The 23624-nt window shown below is 44.8% G+C and overlaps 1 protein-coding gene across 1 annotated transcript in view; it reads right to left on the bottom strand.

Annotated features, from left to right (window-relative positions):
* LOC310777983 (serine/threonine-protein kinase Nek5) overlaps window positions 1-23374 on the bottom strand; it is a gene marked incomplete at both ends in the record, with an annotated part of 62155 nt that extends 38781 nt beyond the window's left edge. The window contains 8 exons of the mRNA XM_083638313.1: window positions 4628-4741; window positions 7134-7188; window positions 11695-11781; window positions 12748-12818; window positions 17741-17824; window positions 21518-21615; window positions 21783-21879; window positions 23258-23374. Of these exons, the coding sequence (XP_083494439.1) occupies window positions 4628-4741; window positions 7134-7188; window positions 11695-11781; window positions 12748-12818; window positions 17741-17824; window positions 21518-21615; window positions 21783-21879; window positions 23258-23374 (723 nt within the window). The remainder of the gene's footprint in view (window positions 1-4627; window positions 4742-7133; window positions 7189-11694; window positions 11782-12747; window positions 12819-17740; window positions 17825-21517; window positions 21616-21782; window positions 21880-23257) is intronic.
* Between the last annotated feature and the right edge of the window lie 250 nt (window positions 23375-23624).

Below are 23624 nucleotides of genomic sequence, written 5' to 3'. Positions count from 1 at the left end.
AGTCCTAACTGTTTCTGCTCTGCATAAGCCTGACTGATCCTTCAGTCCTGCTGTTTCTGCTCTGCATAAGCCTGACTGATCCTTCAGTCCTGCTGTTTCTGCTCTGCATAAGCCTGACTGATCCTTCAGTCCTAACTGTTTCTGCTCTGCATAAGCCTGACTGATCCTTCAGTCCTAACTGTTTCTGCTCTGCATAAGCCTGACTGATCCTTCAGTCCTGCTGTTTCTGCTCTGCATAAGCCTGACTGATCCTTCAGTCCTAACTGTTTCTGCTCTGCATAAGCCTGACTGATCCTTCAGTCCTAGCTGTTTCTGCTCTGCATAAGCCTGACTGATCCTTCGTGATAACTTTGAAAGTTAGACGTTTATCAATGATGAGCACATCATTTGGTATAAAGACTTTTTCAATGAAGAAGCCTTGGAATTTTGTTTCAATAATCTTCGACATATTGAAGCCTTCTGAAATAGATTTGTGTAAAGCAAGACCAAAAATGAACACATTTGAAATTTGTGACATCAAAGCTATTGTGTGTACATGTGTGTACATTAGGGCATTCACGACTAGTGAATTTTACTAGTCGACTAGTCGTCCCTAAAGGTAGTCGACTAGTCGACTAATCGTTTTTAATTTTTTTTTAACACATTGAATGCCAGCCATGTTTTCATTCCTGTAGGTAAGTTGTGCCAGGGGTGTTTTTGACGATTCTGGCTCATTTTAGAAACAGACGAGGATTCTTTTCTGTTAAGAATTCATGAACACCAATCATCTAAAAATAACTAATAGAATGTGTGCTTTCTCTGTCTAAAAGAGTTAGTTTGCAGAGTTAGTAGTTATGTAGATATTAGCCGTTGAGTACAGCATGGTTTCAGCGTCTGGAAATTTATTCAGAGATAAATGGCTTTTTGTGAAACAGTCACTTTAACCATTCATTTTTGGCATCAGTAAGACCGTCAGACATTCTAAACAATAGTTTTGAACAGTAATTTCCTCCATAACAACAGGAAACACCCCTCTCATTCAAACTCCTCCCTCCGTGTGTCTTGTGTCCTCCTGGCTGTACAGCGGGCGTGTCAGAAGCGCTTTTGCTGCTGCCTGCCTGTGTGCCTGCCTGCCTGCTTGCCTGCGTGCAGACGCTCCTTGTGCGAGTCAAGATGGGCCGGGGAATGCGTGGGCGATGGGCAGATGTTGATTCTGGCCTTTCTGAGGTGTTTCAAAGTGTGTTTCACCTATGATCTATTTTGCAAATCGCTCTCCGCTCTCTGTGTGCTGCTGCCGGTGCGCGGCCGCTCTCAGGCAAGACAAGTCTTGAATGGATTACTGTGAAATCGCCACGGCATTTCCTTGAACGGCTTGGTCCCGCGGCAGTTTTTTCTTTGATTTCGGTCGTCTGGGGGAGCACTGTCAACACTTAGTGGGTCGGTAAAATAGATTATACACATTATCTTGCTCCAATAGTGATCTCGAAGATGTAAAAGTTGTTGATTGATGTACCACCGTCAAAAAAAAAAAAATGTTTATGTAAGACGAGTTAGCTCGTCCTTGGCACTTAAGCGCTGGATTATGTAAGACGAGTTAGGTCGTCTCTGGCACTTAATGTGTTAATAAAAACAAAAAATTTTTTTTTTTTTTTTTTTTTTTTTTTTTTTTAAATCTTTAAGAAAGAACATGAGGTATTTACACGACATACAATACATGGACTATCATATCCCATATCCCCCACAAAGAACATCAAAACAAACAAAAACAATGCATTCAGCTCCTATCCTGATAAGCCTAATGACACTGGGGTAAAAAGTTCTTAAAGTCAAACTCTGTATGTGGTTGCCATATTTTGGGGATGTCTAAGAATCTGCCTTTGCTCTTGTAGTAAATGTTATCCAACGTATGGTAGCTTGAGAGTTCATTCCACCAGTGAACTACAGCTGGGGGATTGGATGGTTTCCAATTTAAAGCTATGCATTTCCTAGCTGCCAACAGGGCAAGATCTATGTATTTACTTTGAATGCATTGTTTTTGTTTGGTTGTTTGTCCAATAGTCTTGTTTGTTCTTGGATTATTGTGTATCTTATGCAGTTTTCTTGTTTTGTTTTGTTGTGTTTTGATGTTCTTTGTGGGGGATATGGGATATGATAGTCCATGTATGTTCTTTCTTAACACATTGACTGCCAGACGTTTTTCTTTGCTGTAGCTAGCTTCTGCCAAGCCGTTTTTTGAGGATTATGGCTCATTTTATAAGAGCCGAGGATTCGTTTCAGCTTGGAGTTTGTGAACATACAATATCTCAAAAGTACTAATAGAATGTGTACTTTCTCTGTCTAAAAGAGTTAGTTTGTAGAGTTAGTAGTTATGTAAGCATTAGCAGTTGAATACAGCATGGTTTTAGCGTGAAAAAGAATATTCAGAGATAAACGGCTTTTTGTGAAATTGGATGGGACGGTCACTTTAACCATTCATTTTTGGCTCTCTCTCTCTCTCTCTCCCTCCCCCTCTCGCTCTCTCTCTCTCTCTCCCTCCCTCTCGCTCTCCCTCCCTCTCTCTCTCTCTCTCTCCCTCCCTCTCGAGTTGCTTCAACTCCGCCCTCCGTGGGCGGACAAGCTTGTCACCAGTCAGTGCTTTGCTGCTGCATGTCTGGGCCGCTGTTTGAGGAAGTCGGGAGGGACTCGCTCGTTTGGAGTTTTGGTTGAGAGAAGCTTTTGCGATTCTGGTCATATTTATGCTGCGTGTTTCAAAGTGTGTTCCTGCACCTGTAATCTATCACCCGATCATAGTAGATCGGCTGAATCTATTATGTAAATTTGCAATCCCGCATCGCCAGCAATCAGCGCGAAAAGGAGAATGGCTGGGCTGAGAATGGCTTGACAAGTTAAAAAAATGCTTTCCTTCCTCTAGCAAGGAGAGCACTGTTGCCACTTAGTGGGTCGGTGGAATGGGTTGTAAACGTTCGGTGGCTCCAATAATTATATAAGAGATGTAAAAGGCTTAGATGCACAACCCACCGTCAAAAAAAAAAAATCGATGCCAAAAACGTGTAAACACGTTGTTGGCAGGGAACAGCTGGATTCTGAAAACGTGTTCATACGTTGTTGGCAGTGAATGAGTTAAAGATAAAAAAAAAAAAAAAAAAAAAAAAAAAAAAAAAAAAAAAAATTTTTTTTGCTAAAACGACTAGTCGACTACTAAGCACAGTGTCGACTAGTGGTTTTACTAGTCGACTAGTCGACTAGTCGACTAGTCTGTGAATGCCCTAGTGTACATGTGTGTACATGTGTGTTCAAATCAAATAAAAACATGTAAAGAAAACTCAAGTCCCAAGTTCAAGTCCTCTGTTCAAGTCCTCTGTTCAAGTCCTCTGTTTAAGTCCTCTGTTTAAGTCCTCTGTTGTCCTCTGTTCAAGTCCTCTGTTCAAGTCCTCTGTTCAAGTCCTCTGTTCAAGTCCTCTGTTCAAGTCCTCTGTTCAAGTCCTCTGTTTAAGTCCTCTGTTCAAGTCCCAAGTTCAAGTCCTCTGTTCAAGTCCTCTGTTCAAGTCCTCTGTTCAAGTCCTCTGTTCAAGTCCCAGGTTCAAGTCCTCTGTTCAAGTCCTCTGTTCAAGTCCTCTGTTTAAGTCCTCTGTTCAAGTCCCAAGTTCAAGTCCTCTGTTCAAGTCCTCTGTTCAAGTCCTCTGTTTAAGTCTGAATGGAGTCAGCATATGGTTCATTTCCACCACATTTTACAGCCCTGCACAGCTCGTCACCACTTGGCTCTATTTGTTTCGACCCAATGGATGTTTTGTTTCCACCGCTGCTGATCTGCCCCCGCCCACAACTGGTCGTCATAGCGACCGCATACAGTATCTGTCCTCCGCCTATAGCCGAAGTAGGCTATAACATAACGTTAAAATTAAATCCATACACAGAACTTTTAAACTGTTTATGAAATACTGGTGCCTCTAAATGACATGGGCAAATGTGACAATCGGCCAGGAGAATGGATATCACTTTGTTGTTAGTCAAACTCACATGCATGCGCTGCGCGAGGAACGGGGGTTGCGCTACAGAGTGAAGCCTGTACCCCGGCGGCCTCTCACCAGGCAAGACCGCGGCTTCACCAAAGCCCCGCCTGCGGCCTAGCGGAGCCGACGCTGCACTCAACTACATGGGCTTCCTGAGCAGAGGACTTTTTCTCTCTCAAAACAATTGAAACCCACCGCCATGTTAAAGCTGAGTAAGGAGATCGATTTTATTTCACCAGAGGCGAAGGCAGCAACACAAAAGACTGATGGAAATAACATAACAGAAGAGAAGGTAAGCCCCACTAAACTGGTATGCAGCATTGCATTGACAGTCATTAGATAGAGTAAACACGATTCTGCCTGACCAATCAGTCGTCTACAATGTTTTCACGTCACCGTATGAACCCGGGTTCACAGCGCTAGAACCTCAACAAAGCAGGGACCAAAAGCAGCACGACTCAACCCCGACTCAACCCGGGCTGTCCACGTTTTTGATCGGTGGAATGAGACAAAAAAGCGAGACGAGCTGGGCGGGGCCGCGCTGATACCAGCGGTGGAAATGGGCCAATACAGTAAGTGACCTCTGGTCTGAGTCAGCACTAAAGGGTGGAAAGTGGAAAGTGGCCGTGCGCTCTGACCTTGAATAGCTGGCTGAGCAGCAGGCGAAGGTCAGAGGTTAAGCAGTTGGGGACTGGACTGTAGCGCCCCCTGCAGATCCTACACACCAGCAGCCGCAGGCTGCTCCCCTCAAACTGTACACACACACACACACACACACACACACACACACACACACACAAATCAATAGTTAATAATAATAATAATAATAATAATAATAATAATAATAATAACAACAATAAAAGAAAATCAAAAGTGAGATTTTACAGACAAACCCAGATACACAAATGTAAATAAATGTTGATGTGGTCCCAGAGCGATAAATACAAATGTAGCCATTAGGGATGTCAGTTTGGGTGAATTCTGCCTTCAATAGGCTGACAGCCGTTAACCGTTACCATCTGCTGGACCCTATCCTACTGTCCCTGCTCTCAGCGGAGGGAGGGGGTACCATCTGCTGGACCCTATCCTACTGTCCCTGCTCTCAGCGGAGGGAGGGGGGCTATGCTGTGTGGTGCTGTGTGACCATCAGACCTCTGGATTAGGCATGCCCCCTCATACAGATAAGGCTGGGTGTGTTCTGTTGTAACTGCGATCTCTGTAAATGTGTTTTAAGACAGCTAGTTAGCATAGACGCTAACTAGCCGTCTTAAATGTCATTGGCTTAGGCTACGTAGAGAAAACCGATATAAGCCATAACGTTACCAATGTATTGCCAAATGCTTTGGGAATCAACACTTTAACATTGCTTCTCATGGTCAGATTTGCGACTAGTCACGTTTGAGAAATAGGTCGCCAGGGGGGTCAGAAAAGTCGCCAAGTTAAATTAGCCTATAGACCAAACATGTGTAAGCAGTAGGGGTGTCACGGTACACAAAAGTCACGGTTTGGTACGTACCTCGGTTTTGGGGTCACGGTTCGGTACGAATACGGCACGGTACGAAAACGGGGAAAACGGGGAAAAAAAGCAACAAATCCCAAATTCTGTTTTTTTCCCTTTGAATATGTCTGAATTCTGCTTTTTACGCTATTTTTACCATCAGAAATAGTGTCTAATATGTGGGAATGAATAAATGTCCACTATTTAATAAGATCTAGGCAATCCACACAAAAAGGTTTTACTCTAGAGCAGTGATTTTAAAAGTGTGGGGTGCGCCTCCCTCTCAGATGTCTGTATTCCAGCTGTTTGACAGGGCAAAGACATTTCCCCCCACTTTAAATCTTTATTGTACACAAGTTTGTAAACAGAGCGCATGTGTGGAGTAGCCTAATACTCCCACCAACCCCTCCCCCTGTTGTATTTGTTTTATGTAGCATTTGCGTTTGATGTAAGCACTAATTTGGAATCCTATCTAAAAGCGGCCACTAGGCGGCAGTGTTTCTTTAGTCAACGTCAAAATACCTACATGTTCAGAAGAAGAATAAAACGGCAGAAGAAGAAAAACTTCTAAGCCCTGTTGAAAGATACCCCCACTGTCTGACAGACAACGGGGTGGGTTTCACTTTCCCAGTAAGTACGGGAAAGAACCCTGTCAGCGCCTTAACGTTATTGGATGTGAGTTTTGTTTAGCATAATATGATTACGTTCGGTCATCTAATGGATTATTGGAACATGACAAGGAGTCATCGCCTCTTCCTCACCGCAGCTTGCCTGTCTGCATCCGCAGATGTCTGCTTGACCGCATCACTCATCCCACGCGATGTATGTTGCTTGTTTACAAGTTAACAGCTTTGTCAGTGTTATGTAACGTTTAGCCGCAACGCGCGACTTTGTCGCGGCTACGTAACGTTACATTGGCAAGCTTACCTCGTTGGCTTGATGTTGACAGAATTTGCAAAACAGCTTATCGCCACAAAACGTCCCATTCTGTGAACGCGGATTTCTATGGCCCTTGTGTTGTTTTGGTGTGTCTTCTTCTGTGGCGTTTAATTCAATTCAATTCAATGCCGTTCAAACAGCGTTTAGGTGCTTCTGGATTTGACGTATTCGTCGTGTCGTTTCATGTACCGTGAAACGAGGTACCGTGAGGGTCGTACCGTAAATTCACGGGACGAATACATGTACCGTGACACCCCTAGTAAGCAGTCAAAAATATTCTCGTGGTTAACGATTGACATCCCTAGTACACATGTTGCACACATGTATAACCACACTGCGCTATATCATCAGGTTTCACTGTGAGTGCACACACACACGCACACACACTGACACACACACACACACACACACACACACATACACACACACACACACGCGCGCGCGCTATATCATCAGGTTTCACTGTGAGTGTACACACACACACACACACACACACACACACACACACAAACACACACACACACACACATATCCATACTTCTTCAGAAAAATGATCCTGCAAAGGCCACGGTGACGTCACTACAGCACATGAGTCAACACTGACAGACAGATAAGTGTGAGCGTTAGCGTTAGCATTAGCGCTAGTGTGTGAGCAGAGTGAGTGTTAGCTGCTGCTCCAGCTGCTGGGTGTGGTGCAGGCAGCTTACTGGATGCCTCAGGGTGCAGAGTTCATACAGGACACAGCCCAGTGACCAGATATCCCTGTGGACACACACACACAAGCACATGCACACACACACACGCACACACACACACACACACACACACACACACACACACACACACACACACACACACACACACACACACACACACACACACACACACACACACACACACACACACACACACACACACACACACACACACACACACACACACACGTCACCGGGCCACAAGGAGGATCCTCAGAGCCCATGCTATTTCAAATTGTGCTCAGTCACTCTTCTGACTTTAAAGTCTCAATGCCTCACGCCTTTATAAAAAGAGAAACCTGTTTTAAATGTAGAATGTTGTGCCTTTGAAAAGTCCATTTTAACCCGTAGTGAGTCATCCAGTAATACATTAGCGCTTTTATTTTGAAAGTCAAATCGTCTAGCTTCCTTATGGTTAGTAGCCACGAGAGCTCACTGTTTTCTCGTGAGTTTGCTGGGTTCAGTTGGGCTCAGTTGCAGTGACAAGTCATGTAGTCTATGGTCCCACGTCTGACTCAGTTGTATGGTGTATTTCAGTCCGTTTTTCAGTCGTGATAAAAAATTGTAAGGAACCAGTCGTGGAGTATAAACTCTCCAGTCTTTTCATAATCTGTGAAGATTTTCAAAGTTGTCTAGTGTATCTGCTACATAAGATGGCGCAAAATGACCTTCATTTGTCTGCAGAGGCTGATGGAGTTCAACAATGACTACGTTTACATGCACACAATATTCCGCTTTTTGCCCATATTCGGAAAATGACAATATTCCGACTAAATTAATAATCCATTATTATTCCCGTTTACATGCAGCCGTAGCTCGCCCTCCCTGACACGTGAGGGAGGGGGGGAGAGAGAGAGAAGCAGGTAGGCGGAGCCGCAGAGTTTTTCTGTTGAGAATAAACAGAGCAGCACTATTCTTATGAGCATCACTTGGTCCATTTCAGGAGCTTGCTGCTGGAAAGTTTGGTGTTGCGCATTCAAGTCTTTCATAAAAAGTAGGCTAGTAGCCTACGTTATTACCTCGCATTGTGGACTGGGCACTATAGGCTACTCTCTCTCTCTCTCTTTAAAGTCGAACTGAACCTGTTCGTCACGTCCATAATGAGTCCGTTTCAGACTGAAAACATAGTTTGTCTAAGATGACAGGTTGAGAGGTGCAGGGTCATAGTATCATGTCGATGATTTTATTTGACAATTCTGGGGACTGGATTGGGCTTTGGCCAATCCTGGCGTGTTCCGCCTCCAAATCGAGTGGGATTCAGTGTGTTGTGGCGCTCCCCTCGGGAAGAGCCTTTTGATGGGAGGAGTGGAGCTCAGTGAGCCGCAGGCAGCCAGCTGCCTTCGTGTTGCCGAGCGGAGAGTGCAGCACGTTGGCCTGGAATCTCCGAAGTGCGACCCCTGACAACCAAGCTCTCGGATGCGCGCGCCATTATCGCTGCTGTAAATACGATATCCCTGGAATGCGCGTTTTAACGAGCCAGTTACATTTCTTTGCATTCTTAGAGATTATACTTTTTGTTTTTTGTTCATGTTTCTAACAATTGGCCAAGTTAGTAGTTAGTTTATGGGATACGAATTCTGCCCGATGACAGGCACTAGGCGCCATTTTCTACTTCATTTGTAAGAGAAAATTATCCTGAAATGAAGATTTGATTGACAGCTGCACGTCGTGATATGATTGGTTGAAATGGGGTAGAAATTTGATAGTACTAGGTGACGTCAGCAAACTGTACATTACTGTTATCAATGAAATCTTGAAAAATGAACTTTTGATGTGAAAAAGTGTGAAAAACTAAAGAAATTAGATTGTTGTGATTTTGTTTGCATACATTATTAAATAGGTGCACTGCATACCCAGGTATTTGAACTAAAAGAAAAGAAAAGTCATTTTTGGGTTCAGCTCGACTTTAAATCGATGTTTCTGATCTCCTCCCGATCAGAAATGTGGGCTTTTCTTTTTGCATGCTGGAGATGATGGATTATATGATTATATCGCCTCTTCTAGAGCTTTCTAGCACACATCAGCTGAGCACAAACAGGCAACATATGCGTGCGTCGCAAACTGCAGTAAAAACCCTGATTGAGACGCATATTCCGAATGCGCTGTATACATGATCAAAGAATCCTCCGAAAACCCGAATAATACTGGAATAACCCAGATCACTTATATATTAATATTAATTAATAATATTGTCATTTTCCGAATAATAGTGGAATATTGTGTTGTGTGCATGTAAACGTAGACTGACTCAACAGTGACTTCAGCAGCAAATTCCTGGCTGTCAGAAGTCACTTTCCTGTCCTGTTGTCAGAAGTCACTTTCCTGTCCTGCTGTCAGAAGTCACTTTCCTGTCCTGTTGTCAGAAGTCACTTTCCTGTCCTGTTGTCAGAAGTCACTTTCCTGTCCTGTTGTCAGAAGTCACTTTCCTGTCCTGTTGTCAGAAGTCACTTTCCTGTCCTGCTGTCTGAAGTCACTTTCCTGTCCTGTTGTCAGAAGTCACTTTCCTGTCCTGTTGTCAGAAGTCACTTTCCTGTCCTGTTGTCAGAAGTCACTTTCCTGTCCTGCTGTCTGAAGTCACTTTCCTGTCCTGCTGTCAGAAGTCACTTTCCTGTCCTGCTGTCAGAAGTCACTTTCCTGTCCTGCTGTCAGAAGTCACTTTCCTGTCCTGTTGTCAGAAGTCACTTTCCTGTCCTGCTGTCAGAAGTCACTTTCCTGTCCTGCTGTCAGAAGTCACTTTCCTGTCCTGTTGTCAGAAGTCACTTTCCTGTCCTGTTGTCAGAAGTCACTTTCCTGTCCTGCTGTCAGAAGTCACTTTCCTGTGCTGTTGTCAGAAGTCACTTTCCTGTCCTGCTGTCAGAAGTCACTTTCCTGTCCTGCTGTCAGAAGTCACTTTCCTGTCCTGCTGTCAGAAGTCACTTTCCTGTCCTGTTGTCAGAAGTCACTTTCCTGTCCTGCTGTCAGAAGTCACTTTCCTGTCCTGCTGTCAGAAGTCACTTTCCTGTCCTGCTGTCAGAAGTCACTTTCCTGTCCTGCTGTCAGAAGTCACTTTCCTGTCCTGCTGTCAGAAGTCACTTTCCTGTCCTGCTGTCAGAAGTCACTTTCCTGTCCTGTTGTCAGAAGTCACTTTCCTGTCCTGCTGTCAGAAGTCACTTTCCTGTGCTGTTGTCAGAAGTCACTTTCCTGTCCTGCTGTCAGAAGTCACTTTCCTGTCCTGTTGTCAGAAGTCACTTTCCTGTCCTGTTGTCAGAAGTCACTTTCCTGTCCTGCTGTCAGAAGTCACTTTGCTGTCCTGTTGTCAGAAGTCACTTTCCTGTCCTGCTGTCAGAAGTCACTTTCCTGTCCTGCTGTCAGAAGTCACTTTCCTGTCCTGCTGTCAGAAGTCACTTTCCTGTCCTGTTGTCAGAAGTCACTTTCCTGTCCTGTTGTCAGAAGTCACTTTCCTGTCCTGTTGTCAGAAGTCTCTTTCCTGTGCTGTTGTCAGAAGTCACTTTCCTGTCCTGCTGTCAGAAGTCACTTTCCTGTCCTGTTGTCAGAAGTCACTTTCCTGTCCTGTTGTCAGAAGTCACTTTCCTGTCCTGTTGTCAGAAGTCACTTTCCTGTCCTGCTGTCAGAAGTCACTTTCCTGTCCTGCTGTCAGAAGTCACTTTCCTGTCCTGCTGTCAGAAGTCACTTTCCTGTCCTGTTGTCAGAAGTCACTTTCCTGTCCTGCTGTCAGAAGTCACTTTCCTGTGCTGTTGTCAGAAGTCACTTTCCTGTCCTGCTGTCAGAAGTCACTTTCCTGTCCTGTTGTCAGAAGTCACTTTCCTGTCCTGCTGTCAGAAGTCACTTTCCTGTGCTGTTGTCAGAAGTCACTTTCCTGTCCTGCTGTCAGAAGTCACTTTCCTGTCCTGTTGTCAGAAGTCATGCTGTCAGAAGTCACTTTCCTGTCCTGTTGTCAGAAGTCACTTTCCTGTCCTGCTCTGGAATAAAAACTCCACCTTCAACTGCTCAGTGAGCTGCTGAATGACGGACGGTGCCGCTACACATTTCAGCTCTGAAGGCTAAAACGCTTCTCGAGCTAAAACCGCAAATGACAAAGCACATTCATTATTGCAGTATTTAATATCAGCTCTTCACTGGATGTTTCTGTTGGATTTCTGCTGTAATATTAGTAATTTCTTACTGCGCTTTGTCGTGAAAATGTGACTTTACTGTTTCCGTCAATTCCTAGGCTACAGGCCACCGTAGAAGAAGGGGGGCAGGGTGGGCGGTGGGCGATCTGTTGGCAGAGACTTGTGTCGCTGGACATCAGTTCTATCTATGTTGTTGCAATTCCTACTGGTGGTCACCAATAAAGGTGACGACACAATGCTTCTTTAACTGCAAATGCTACTTGACTCAAGTCTGGCGAAAATAGAAGTTTCATGCCAAAAGGGTATCCATCATTCCCTAATGTAGCATTTGAAAAATGGGGCTGCTACAAAGCGATACAGAAGTGAAAGATGTTGTTTGAGGTTGTGCAGACCATACGTACGTCTTGTTGTTGTAGGGCCGGCTTTCACAGATCTCGGGGGACAGATAGTACGGAGTCCCAACACACGTCCTGGCCAGCTCCATGGTGCTGCAAACACATGTTCAAACACATCACAGCCTCACAGGTAGATGGAATGCATTCAAGAAAGTGCAAATTTTCCATCAATCCCCCCCCCCCTCCGCCCAGCATTGACAAATAGTTACTACCAGTGTAGGAATTTAGCCAGGGGCGAGGGCAAAAATGTCCCCAAGAAAACTCAGAATGCCCCTAAAAACCATGATCCAGGGGCAAAAATTGCCCCGTGATTTCTATAATTTTATTTTCATTCAATTCATTTAATTGACATCTCTAACACACACTCAACACCTGCAAGCTGGTTGCCAGAAGACGACGATGAAGAACACACTCGCACAGTGTGCTGTATAATACGCTTTAGCAACTTTATGCACAAATTACTTTTTTAAGTGCCCCCAAAATGTTATGAATGCCCCCATTTTTTAGAACGTGGGGGCAAAATTTGCCCCATACTTTATTATAAAAGGGTCCTCAGTGAGGACCATTTTAGATGGGGGCTCCAGGCAGTTTGCCTACATTTGCCTAATGGTATGTGCCCCGGCTCAATTTAACCCCTGCTGATATCTGAGCATACAAACAGGGAAGTGTAGCATTCATTAGCATCTGTATTTAGCCATCGTGGCAGCAGAGGCTGCTGTTGCTCCTGCTCAGCACTATGTAACCTCTTCATATCCACTGGATGTAAAGAAACGACAGTAAAAAGGCAGAGTGATGTACTGTATGCTGCCACCGTGTGGTGAAGTGAACACACTGCACAGAGAGGAACAGTAGAGACCGGGTGTGAGGAATGATAATGACATGTTTTCAATTCTTCCATGTGCTAACAGCTGCCAGGGGCGTATGTGTGTGTGTGTGTGTGTGTGTGTGTGTGTGTGTGTGTGTGTGTGTGTGTGTGTGTGTGTGTGTGTGTGTGGGTGTGTGGGTGTGTGTGTGTGTGTGTGTGGTGTGTGTGTGTGTTTGTGTGAAGATGACACTCACTTATTCAACATTCTTGCGATGCCGAAGTCCCCTAGCTTGGCTTTCATCCCTCCGTCAGTAAGGAAGATATTCTGGAGCAACACAGGGAGAGGAGAGGTCACATGACTGACCTAACCCTAACCCAACACAGGAAGAGGAGAGGTCACATGACTGACCTAACCCTAACCCAACACAGGAAGAGGGGAGGTCACATGACTGACCTAACCCTAACCCAACACAGGAAGAGGAGAGGTCACATGACTGACCTAACCCTAACCCAACACAGGAAGAGGAGAGGTCACATGACTGACCTAACCCTAACCCAACACAGGAAGAGGAGAGGTCATATGACTGACCTAACCCTAACCCAACACAGGAAGAGGAGAGGTCACATGACTGACCTAACCCTAACCCACCACAGGGAGAGGAGAGGTCACATGACTGACCTAACCCTAACCCAACACAGGGAGAGGAGAGGTCACATGACTGACCTAACCCTAACCCAACACAGGAAGAGGAAAGGTCACATGACTGACCTAACCCTAACCCAACACAGGAAGAGGAGAGGTCACATGACTGACCTAACCCTAACCCAACACAGGAAGAGGAGAGGTCACATGACTGACCTAACCCTAACCCAACACAGGAAGAGGAGAGGTCACATGACTGACCTAACCCTAACCCAACACAGGGAGAGGAGAGGTCACATGACTGACCTAACCCTAACCCAACACAGGAAGAGGAGAGGTCACATGACTGACCTAATCCTAACCCACCACAGGAAGAGGAGAGGTCACATGACTGACCTAACCCTAACCCAACACAGGGAGAGGAGAGGTCACATGACTGACCTAACCCTAACCCTACACAGGAAGAGGAGAGGTCATATGACTGACCTAACCCTAACCCAACACAGGGAGAGGAGAGGTCACATGACTGACCTAACCCTAACCCAACACAGGAAGAGGAGAGGTCACATGACTGACCTAACCCTAACCCAACACAGGAAGAGGAGAGGTCACATGACTGACCTAACCCTAACCCAACACAGGAAGAGGAGAGGTCACATGACTGACCTACCTTTAACCCACCAAACGTCTGGGAATTTCACTGTCAGAAACTGTCTCTCCGAGCCCGGCGAGAACGGCCGGCAGCAGACACGCCTACATTTATTATTAGAATTTTATTTGGTAGCGGCAATGCCATTTATCATAGTCCTAACACAGAGCATGAAGCTGATATGCTCCAAACAAAATGTATAGCTGTGGTTTATTTAAATATATTTCTCTTTTGGAATTGGCGTGCGCTCACCATTATCGTCCGTAGTGAAACACGAACCGGAGAAGTAGGCGAGTCAGATAGGCTCAGTTTTCTGACTAACCGATTCACGTCACGGAGACAGAGCTAGCGTACACAGCGAAAATCGATGTCCGGAGAAATGTATCGTTTGAATCAATTTTATCGGATGTTTGTACAATCCCCAAGATTTCTGTAGTTAAAAGCAAAAGCGACCGACAAGTGCCACATACCGCTCGAGGGAGACCGTCTCTCAATGTAACTGGTGCTCCAAAAATGTCCTCCAAAGCAGACGTGTAGTCTGGACGGACGGATGAATCTCGTCCTGTTAAAAGATTGTGTTTGTTTCTGAACGATAAATATGTTTCTCCACAAACGCGACAGACATCAACAAACTTGGAAGGAGTTTTCGTCGGTGACTGCGAAGCCATTTTGAGATTTTACCGCTGAGTATTCACACCGGTTCTGCATCACTGGCCCCAGAAAGCAGGCCCGCCCACAACACTCATGATTGGTTCTCCGATGCAAGGCTTCGAACAGCGCCACCTAACGTTATGAAAATATTGAAATAGTAAAATTCTCAGTCTTACAGTAGTGAAACGGATTAAGACTGAGGGCTGAGTCTAATATTTACAAGACTTTTTGTCTTATTCAAACTCAAACTGAAATTAAAACTTTGAAAGCAGATTGACTTCGTTACCCTAAAAAATAAATAACAATCCTTCATCCATAGTTTAAAATAATCAACTCCATAATATTCTTTTCATTGGATGAGCTTATTTCTCAAATCAAATTAAAGCTATAACTACAACTGTTAGGTGCCCTAAACTAACTAACCGAGTGGTCTCCAACCTTCGGGTCCTGGAATTCAAAAAGGGTCGCCTGAGATTTTTTTTTTTTTTTTTTAATTTTGGGTGGGCAAGATTAATTTTTGGTTGGGCATAGCCCACCCCTGACCCCCTCTAGATCCGGCCCTGGTAAAGGCAGTCTCAAGCCGACCACTAGAGGCACCTAACATGACAGTAAAGACAGTCTCAAGCCGACCGCTAAAGGCACCTAACATGACAGTAAAGACAGTCTCAAGCCGACCACTAAAGGCACCTAACATGACAGTAAAGACAGTCTCAAGCTGACCACTAAAGGCACCTAACATGACAGTAAAGACAGTCTCAAGCCGACCACTAGAGACACCTAACATGACAGTAAAGACAGTCTCAAGCCGACCACTAAAGGCACCTAACATGACAGTAAAGACAGTCTCAAGCCGACCACTAAAGGCACCTAACATGACAGTAAAGACAGTCTCAAGCCGACCGCTAAAGGCACCTAACATGACAGTAAAGACAGTCTCAAGCCGACCGCTAAAGGCACCTAACATGACAGTAAAGACAGTCTCAAGCCGACCACTAAAGGCACCTAACATGACAGTAAAGACAGTCTCAAGCCGACCACTAAAGGCACCTAACATGACAGTAAAGACAGTCTCAAGCCGACCACTAAAGGCACCTAACATGACAGTAAAGACAGTCTCAAGCCGACCACTAGAGGCACCTAACATGACAGTAAAGACAGTCTCAAGCTGACCACTAAAGGCACCTAACATGACAGTAAAGACAGTCTCAAGCTGACCACTAAAGGCACCTAACATGACAGTAAAGACAGTCTCAAGCCGACCACTAGAGGCAGCTAACATGACAGTAAAGACAGTCTCAAGCCGACCACTAAAGGCACCTAACATGACAGTAAGACAGTCTCAAGCTGACCACTAAAGGCACCTAACATGACAGTAAAGGGACAGTCTCAAGCCGACCACTAAAGGCACCTAACATGACAGTAAAGACAGTCTCAAGCCGACCACTAGAGGCACCTAACATGACAGTAAAGACAGTCTCAAGCTGACCACTAAAGGCACCTAACATGACAGTAAAGACAGTCTCAAGCTGACCACTAGAGGCACCTAACATGACAGTAAGACAGTCTCAAGCTGACCACTAAAGGCACCTACCATGACAGTAAAGGGACAGTCTCAAGCCGACCACTATAGGCGCCTAACATGACAGTAAAGACAGTCTCAAGCTGACCACTAAAGGCACCTAACATGACAGTAAAGACAGTCTCAAGCTGACCACTAAAGGCACCTAACATGACAGTAAGACAGTCTCAAGCCGACCACTAGAGGCACCTAACATGACAGTAAGACAGTCTCAAGCTGACCACTAGAGGCACCTACCATGACAGTAAAGGGACAGTCTCAAGCCGACCACTATAGGCGCCTAACATGACAGTAAAGACAGTCTCAAGCTGACCACTAAAGGCACCTAACATGACAGTAAAGACAGTCTCAAGCCGACAGCTAAAGGCACCTAACATGACAGTAAAGACAGTCTCAAGCCGACCACTAGAGGCACCTAACATGACAGTAAAGACAGTCTCAAGCTGACCACTAGAGGCACCTAACATGACAGTAAAGACAGTCTCAAGCCGACAGCTAAAGGCACCTAACATGACAGTAAAGACAGTCTCAAGCCGACCACTATAGGCACCTAACATGACAGTAAAGACAGTCTCAAGCCGACAGCTAAAGGCACCTAACATGACAGTAAAGACAGTCTCAAGCCGACCACTATAGGCACCTAACATGACAGTAAAGACAGTCTCAAGCTGACCACTAAAGGCGCCTAACATGACAGTAAAGACAGTCTCAAGCCGACCGCTAAAGGCACCTAACATGACAGTAAAGACAGTCTCAAGCCGACAGCTAAAGGCACCTAACATGACAGTAAAGACAGTCTCAAGCCGACAGCTAAAGGCACCTAACATGACAGTAAAGACAGTCTCAAGCCGACCACTATAGGCACCTAACATGACAGTAAAGACAGTCTCAAGCCGACAGCTAAAGGCACCTAACATGACAGTAAAGACAGTCTCAAGCCGACAGCTAAAGGCACCTAACATGACAGTAAAGACAGTCTCAAGCCGACCACTATAGGCACCTAACATGACAGTAAAGACAGTCTCAAGCCGACAGCTAAAGGCACCTAACATGACAGTAAAGACAGTCTCAAGCCGACCACTATAGGCACCTAACATGACAGTAAAGACAGTCTCAAGCCGACAGCTAAAGGCACCTAACATGACAGTAAAGACAGTCTCAAGCCGACCACTATAGGCACCTAACATGACAGTAAAGACAGTCTCAAGCCGACAGCTAAAGGCACCTAACATGACAGTAAAGACAGTCTCATGTTGATTTAGCTCGCTGGCACATCAGGGTATGTGCGGGATTGGTGGACCCCGTCTTGTAAGCAAGAGAGCGCGTGTTCGACTCCAGACTGAGGCAGGTTGTTTTTACTTTGGGTTTTAACCCTAAACCCAAACTATAAACCTAACCCAGGGGTGGCCAAACTTTTTTGATTGTGGGCCACATACAGAAAAATATAAGCAAAAACATAACCACATTCTCCAGGTAGGCGACCAGAAAGAAAAAAGTGGAGAGACACATTTTTCTGTAACTTCTGAGGTCGTATCTGTCGAGAGACAGTTTCAAAAGTGTCGAGCGACGAAGCATAAATTGGGCATTACTCTTTGTCACCAAAACTTGAAAATGTCTTTGTTTTTGTCTTTAGCCCATGTTATGTGCTATGGTCACTAGGTGGCACTGTGGCTGCTGGCTTTGTTGCAGTGTGCTGCAGGCAGCTGGGATGTGTTTGTGGCCTACCTGAGCTTTGATGTCTCTGTGCAGGATCTTGCGGTCGTGGATGTGTTTCAGCCCCAGACAGATCTGAACGAACCAGTCCACCACCTGAGGACCACACAGCAGATCTGAACGAACCAGTCCACCACCTGAGGACCACACAGCAGATCTGAACGAACCAGTCCACCACCTGAGGACCACACAGCAGATCTGAACGAACCAGTCCACCACCTGAGGACCACAGAGCAGCTTCAAAGGACTCTGTGTGTGTGTGTGTGTGTGTGTGTGTGTGTGTGTGTGTGTGTGTGTGTGTGTGTGTGTGTGTGTGTGTGTGTGTGTGTGTGTGTGTGTGACGAGTAGTCACTGTTGAGCATGCAGCTATATGCTTCCCATATAGCTGTCGGTCCCTCTTATGATGAGTGCTTCCCAATGCCATTGCCTTTGCGGTTGTGGGAACCCTTGAGCTTGATGGCTTTTGCTTGTGTGAGCTGGAGGTTCAAAAGCTTCCTGCATTGGCCAAGAATCGAACCCGGGCCTCCCGCGTGGCAGGTGAGAATCCTCAGTCAGGCAGCGCATGCATCTCCGCTTAAAGAGCATGGTGCAGGTTGGAGACCACATTGCATTAATATGTCAGTTTTTTCATCCGAAATTGACGAACGGAAAAAATTATAAAACGACCTCATTTGTGACAGGCGCTGGTAATTACAGTACAATCAATCTCGCCAAGGTAATTTTTCTGTTTTTTGCAGATTATGAAACTACAGACTGTAAGCTTGCAAATAATGTGTCACACATCAAAATCTGAAAATAATTGAAGAATATCTGCTTATTTGAATGTTGTTAGACCTCAAATCAAGTTTCCTAGAAAATCCGCCTGAAAGGTGAGTACTTCTCAGCCTCTGGGCCAGCCAGATAATGGGGGGAGTGAACAATAGCTGCTCATTTACATTAAACACTCGTCCGATCGACTTCAAACTTGGAGGATGTGCTGCTGGAGACCCGAGAAAGTGCATTGGAGTGCAGTGTCACATATTACGTGCAATCTGGACACGTGCAGAGTCATAGTGCCACTGCACTAGTGACTTAGTAATGTTACCTTTGAACAGACATGTCCTTGGTTTTATCTATCACACGAAAGGAGAAAGTTGACTGAGGTTCGGCCGGGTTCACAAACTTGCTCAACTGTTATTGGAGCACAGAAAAGGGGTGGGACTTAGGAAAGGTCATTTAGAATAGGGTTTAGGTTCAGGTTAAGGTTATTTGCGTGTGTCTTTGTGTAACCCGTTTCTGTGCAGAATCATGGATATGATCATCATTTGCACAGGTGTAAGTGTGTGTATGTGCTAGGGATGCAGCGGTTTCCGGTTTGAAGGTATACCACGGTTTGAAAAAGTCACGGTATCAAAACCACTAAGATTTGCCGTCATACCTTCCCCACGGTATCAGCTGTTTCCCCAAAACAAAGTGCCCAGGTGGCTTGCAGAGTGCAGCTTACGTGGCCTCTCCCCCTGGCTGCATGCCTACCTAGACGCACAGTATAGTGAGGAGCTGTGAGGAGCTGTCCCTGACTGTTTACAACCATGTGTGTGATAAAGCAGGAGAATGCAAGGACCGCCCTGAACTTTCCCCCCATCTACAAAGACAACATCGGCTGTACAGGAATATTTCGGCTATTGTAAAAACACAGATGGCCATAAGATGGCCAGGGCTTAGATCTGCGTGAGCACCACACGTCGTTATTTGTCAGATTCAAGGTACATTAAAACGTTGTCTTGCTTCAACATACATCGCATCGGACATAAACCATTTCCACCCGCAGGTTTGAGGAGTAGCTAACATAAACGTCAGATAAATACTCTCTCTAGGCTGTTACCCACTGAGGCAGCTAACATGGCTAATTAGCTAGCTAACAGCAGCTATCTTTCTCCTCTAAACTAACGTTAACGACAGGTTAGTTGACTGAGCGAACGTCGCTGTACAGCAGGTCATTATCAAAACGTATTGCACTGAAGAGAAGTAACATTAGAAAATGACAAAAGACTCCTCCAATGATGCACAAACTTTGTGTGTGTGTGTGTGTGAGAGAGACAGAAACAGGGACAGGGCTGTGTGTGTGTGTGTGTGTGTGTGTGTGTGTGTGTGTGTGTGTGTGTGTGTGTGTGTGTGTGTGTGTGTGTGTGTGTGTGTGTGTGTGTGTGTGTGTGTGTGTGTGTGTGTGTGTGTGTGTGTGTGTGTGTGTGAGAGAGAGAGAGAGAGAGAGAGACAGGGACAGGGCTGTGTGTGTGTGTCTCCTGTGTGAGACAGAGTGGGGGTGTATGTGTGAGGAAACAATCATTTGTGTCCAGTGTTCACCCATTACAAAAGAAGTGTGTATTTGATATTATTATGTTTTAGTTTTACATCAAATTATTAGATTAACTAAATCGTTTACATTTATAAGTAAGAACAGTACTATATTACCAAAGCACACACACATACTTGCCAGTTAACTGTCATTACAGTTGGAGGTTACATTAACATGTCTTTATTTTTTCTCAGTCCACAATTCAGCAAACTGTTAACTCATTAAGTGCCATAGACGACCTAACTCGTCTTACATAATCCAGCGCTTAAGTGCCAAGGACGGACTAACTCGTCTTACATAAAGATTTTTTTTTTTTGACAGTGGGACATCAATCAACCCCTTTTACATCTTCGAGATAACTATTTGGAGCAAGAGCATGTGTGTAATCTATTTTACCGACCACTAAGTGGCGACAGAGACCGAGAGAAGTCACAGCCACGGGACCCAAAAGCCACAAAAGCAGCCGCCTCCCGTGGACATGGCTTGGCGATTTTACAGGCAGAAGCCCGGACACACACACACAGAACGGACAGAGATCCCTTCCCCCCAGAGCCGCGCAGCAACGCGCGAACACACACACACACACACACACACACACACACACACACACACACACACACACACACACACACACACACACCGCGGGAGCAAGCCAGCCATTCAAGGAAATGGCGACGCGATTTTACAGTAATCCATTTCAGACTCGTCTTGCCCGACAGGCAGACAGGCAGGCAGGCAGCAGCAACGCGCTTCTGACACGCCCGCTGTTAGGAGGAAGGAGGAGAAGACACACGGAGGGAGGAGTTTGAATGAGAGGGGTGTTTCCTGTTGTTATGGAGGAAATTACTGTTCAAAACTATTGTTTAGAATGTCTGACGGTCTTACTGATGCCAAAAATGAATGGTTAAAGTGACTGTTTCACAAAAAGCCATTTATCTCTGAATAAATTTCCAGACGCTGAAACCATGCTGTACTCAACGGCTAATATCTACATAACTACTAACTCTGCAAACTAACTCTTTTAGACAGAGAAAGCACACATTCTATTAGTTATTTTTAGATGATTGATGTTCATGAATTCTTAACAGAAAAGAATCCTCGGCTGTTCTAAAATGAGCCAGAATCGTCAAAAACACCCCTGGCACAACTTACCTACAGGAATGAAAACATGGCTGGCATTCAATGTGTTAAAAATAAAATACATTTTGTATAATACATTGGCATTTTTGATGTCACATTTGACAACACATAAAGGTCCGAAATACCGCGGTACCGTGAAACCGTGATATTTTTGTCCAAGGTTATCATACCGTCAAAAACTCATACCGCTGCATCCCTAGTATGTGTGCGTGTGCGTGTGTGTGTGTGTGCGTGTGTGTGTGTGTGTGTGTGTGTGTGTGCGTGCATGCGTGTGCGTGTGTGTGTGTGTGTGTGTGCGTGTGTGCGTGCATGTGTACCTGTTCCTCAGTAAAGGGAATTCCTCTCTGCATGTTGATCTTCTTCATCAGGTCTCCTCCGTTACAGTACTCCATCACTATGTACAGGCTGTTCCTCTCTACACACACACACACACACACACACACACACACACACACACACACACACACACACACACACACACACACACACACATTGGACACATATACACACTGGCACACACATTTACTGAGCAGAAGGCCTGACCATGTGTCCACACACACACACACACACACACACACACACCTTGGAATGAGCTGAAGAAGGCGACGATGTTGGGGTGCTTCATCTTGGCGAGCAGCGTCACTTCCTTCCTGGATGCTTCCTTTTCCTTTGGAGACATCTGAGCAGAAAAACACGTCTCAACACACGACTCAACACAAACGCTGCATCTACTAGTGATGATAGTGATGATCTACTAGTGATGATAGTGATGATCTACTAGTGATGATAGTGATGATCTACTAGTGATGATAGTGATGATCTACTAGTGATGATCTACTAGTGATGATCTACTAGTGATGATAGTGATGATCTACTAGTGATGATCTACTAGTGATGATAGTGATGATCTACTAGTGATGATAGTGATGATCTACTAGTGATGATCTAGTGATGATCTACTAGTGATGATAGTGATGATCTACTAGTGATGATAGTGATGATCTACTAGTGATGATAGTGATGATCTACTAGTGATGATCTACTAGTGATGATCTACTAGTGATGATAGTGATGATCTACTAGTGATGATCTACTAGTGATGATAGTGATGATCTACTAGTGATGATAGAGATGATCTACTAGTGATGATCTACTAGTGATGATAGTGATGATCTGATAGTGATGATAGTGATGATCTACTAGTGATGATCTAGTGATGATCTACTAGTGATGATAGTGATGATCTAGTGATGATCTACTAGTGATGATAGAGATGATCTACTAGTGATGATCTACTAGTGATGATAGAGATGATCTACTAGTGATAATCTACTAGTGATGATAGTGATGATCTACTAGTGATGATCTACTAGTGATGATAGTGATGATCTACTAGTGATGATAGTGATGATCTACTAGTGGTGATCTAGTGATGATAGTGATGATCTACTAGTGATGATAGTGATGATCTACTAGTGATGATAGTGATGATCTACTAGTGATGATAGTGATGATCTAGTGATGATCTACTAGTGATGATAGTGATGATCTAGTGATGATCTACTAGTGATGATAGTGATGATCTACTAGTGATGATAGTGATGATCTAGTGATGATAGTGATGATCTACTAGTGATGATCTACTAGTGATGATAGTGATGATCTACTAGTGATGATAGTGATGATCTACTAGTGATGATAGTGATGATCTAGTGATGATCTACTAGTGATGATAGTGATGATCTAGTGATGATCTACTAGTGATGATAGTGATGATCTAGTGATGATAGTGATGATCTACTACTCGCCAAAAAAAGAAAAGAAAAAAGAAACAATGATATATGATAATAGTGATATGATTAGATGATATGAAAATCGTCCTGAAGCCTTGACCAAAATCAGTCATAGCCTCGGGCCAGAATGCAGGGCTCTAGCTTGTCAATAGGGGGTGCTGCAGCACCCTCAGCGCCCCCTTCCCATGACCATGGTTCTGTGTAACAAAACGTCTGGCACTGTCGAGTTACTGTTGAAGTGCAGGTAGTAAAGTTTTGTCGTACCTTAGTGAGGTTGACCTGTTTGACCACACGGTCTCCTCCTCCAACTCTGTCCCAAACCAGGAAGGCTTTCCCAAATGCTCCCTCACCGATCTGACGCACCACCTCATAGCTGTTCATAACACCTGCACACCTGAGGAGAGGGGATGCAACTTATTTAGACTATATATACTTGGAAGCTTGTACTCATAACACCTGCACACCTGAGGAGAGGGGATGCAACTTATTTAGACTACCGTAAATTCCGGACTATAAGCCGCACCGGTGTATAAGCCGCACCTGCAAAGTTGACTATTTTTTTCTTATATAAGCCGCACCGGACTATAAGCCGCGGGTGTTTTTTTTTTTTTTTTTTTTGTGTTTTAATGTT

Source organism: Poromitra crassiceps (genome assembly GCF_964638095.1).
Source record: "Poromitra crassiceps genome assembly, chromosome: 6".
In the NCBI taxonomy this organism is placed as follows: Eukaryota; Metazoa; Chordata; class Actinopteri; order Beryciformes; family Melamphaidae; genus Poromitra; species Poromitra crassiceps.
Note: the sequence above shows the minus strand (reverse complement) of the source record. Positions and strands in the feature narration are given on the sequence as shown.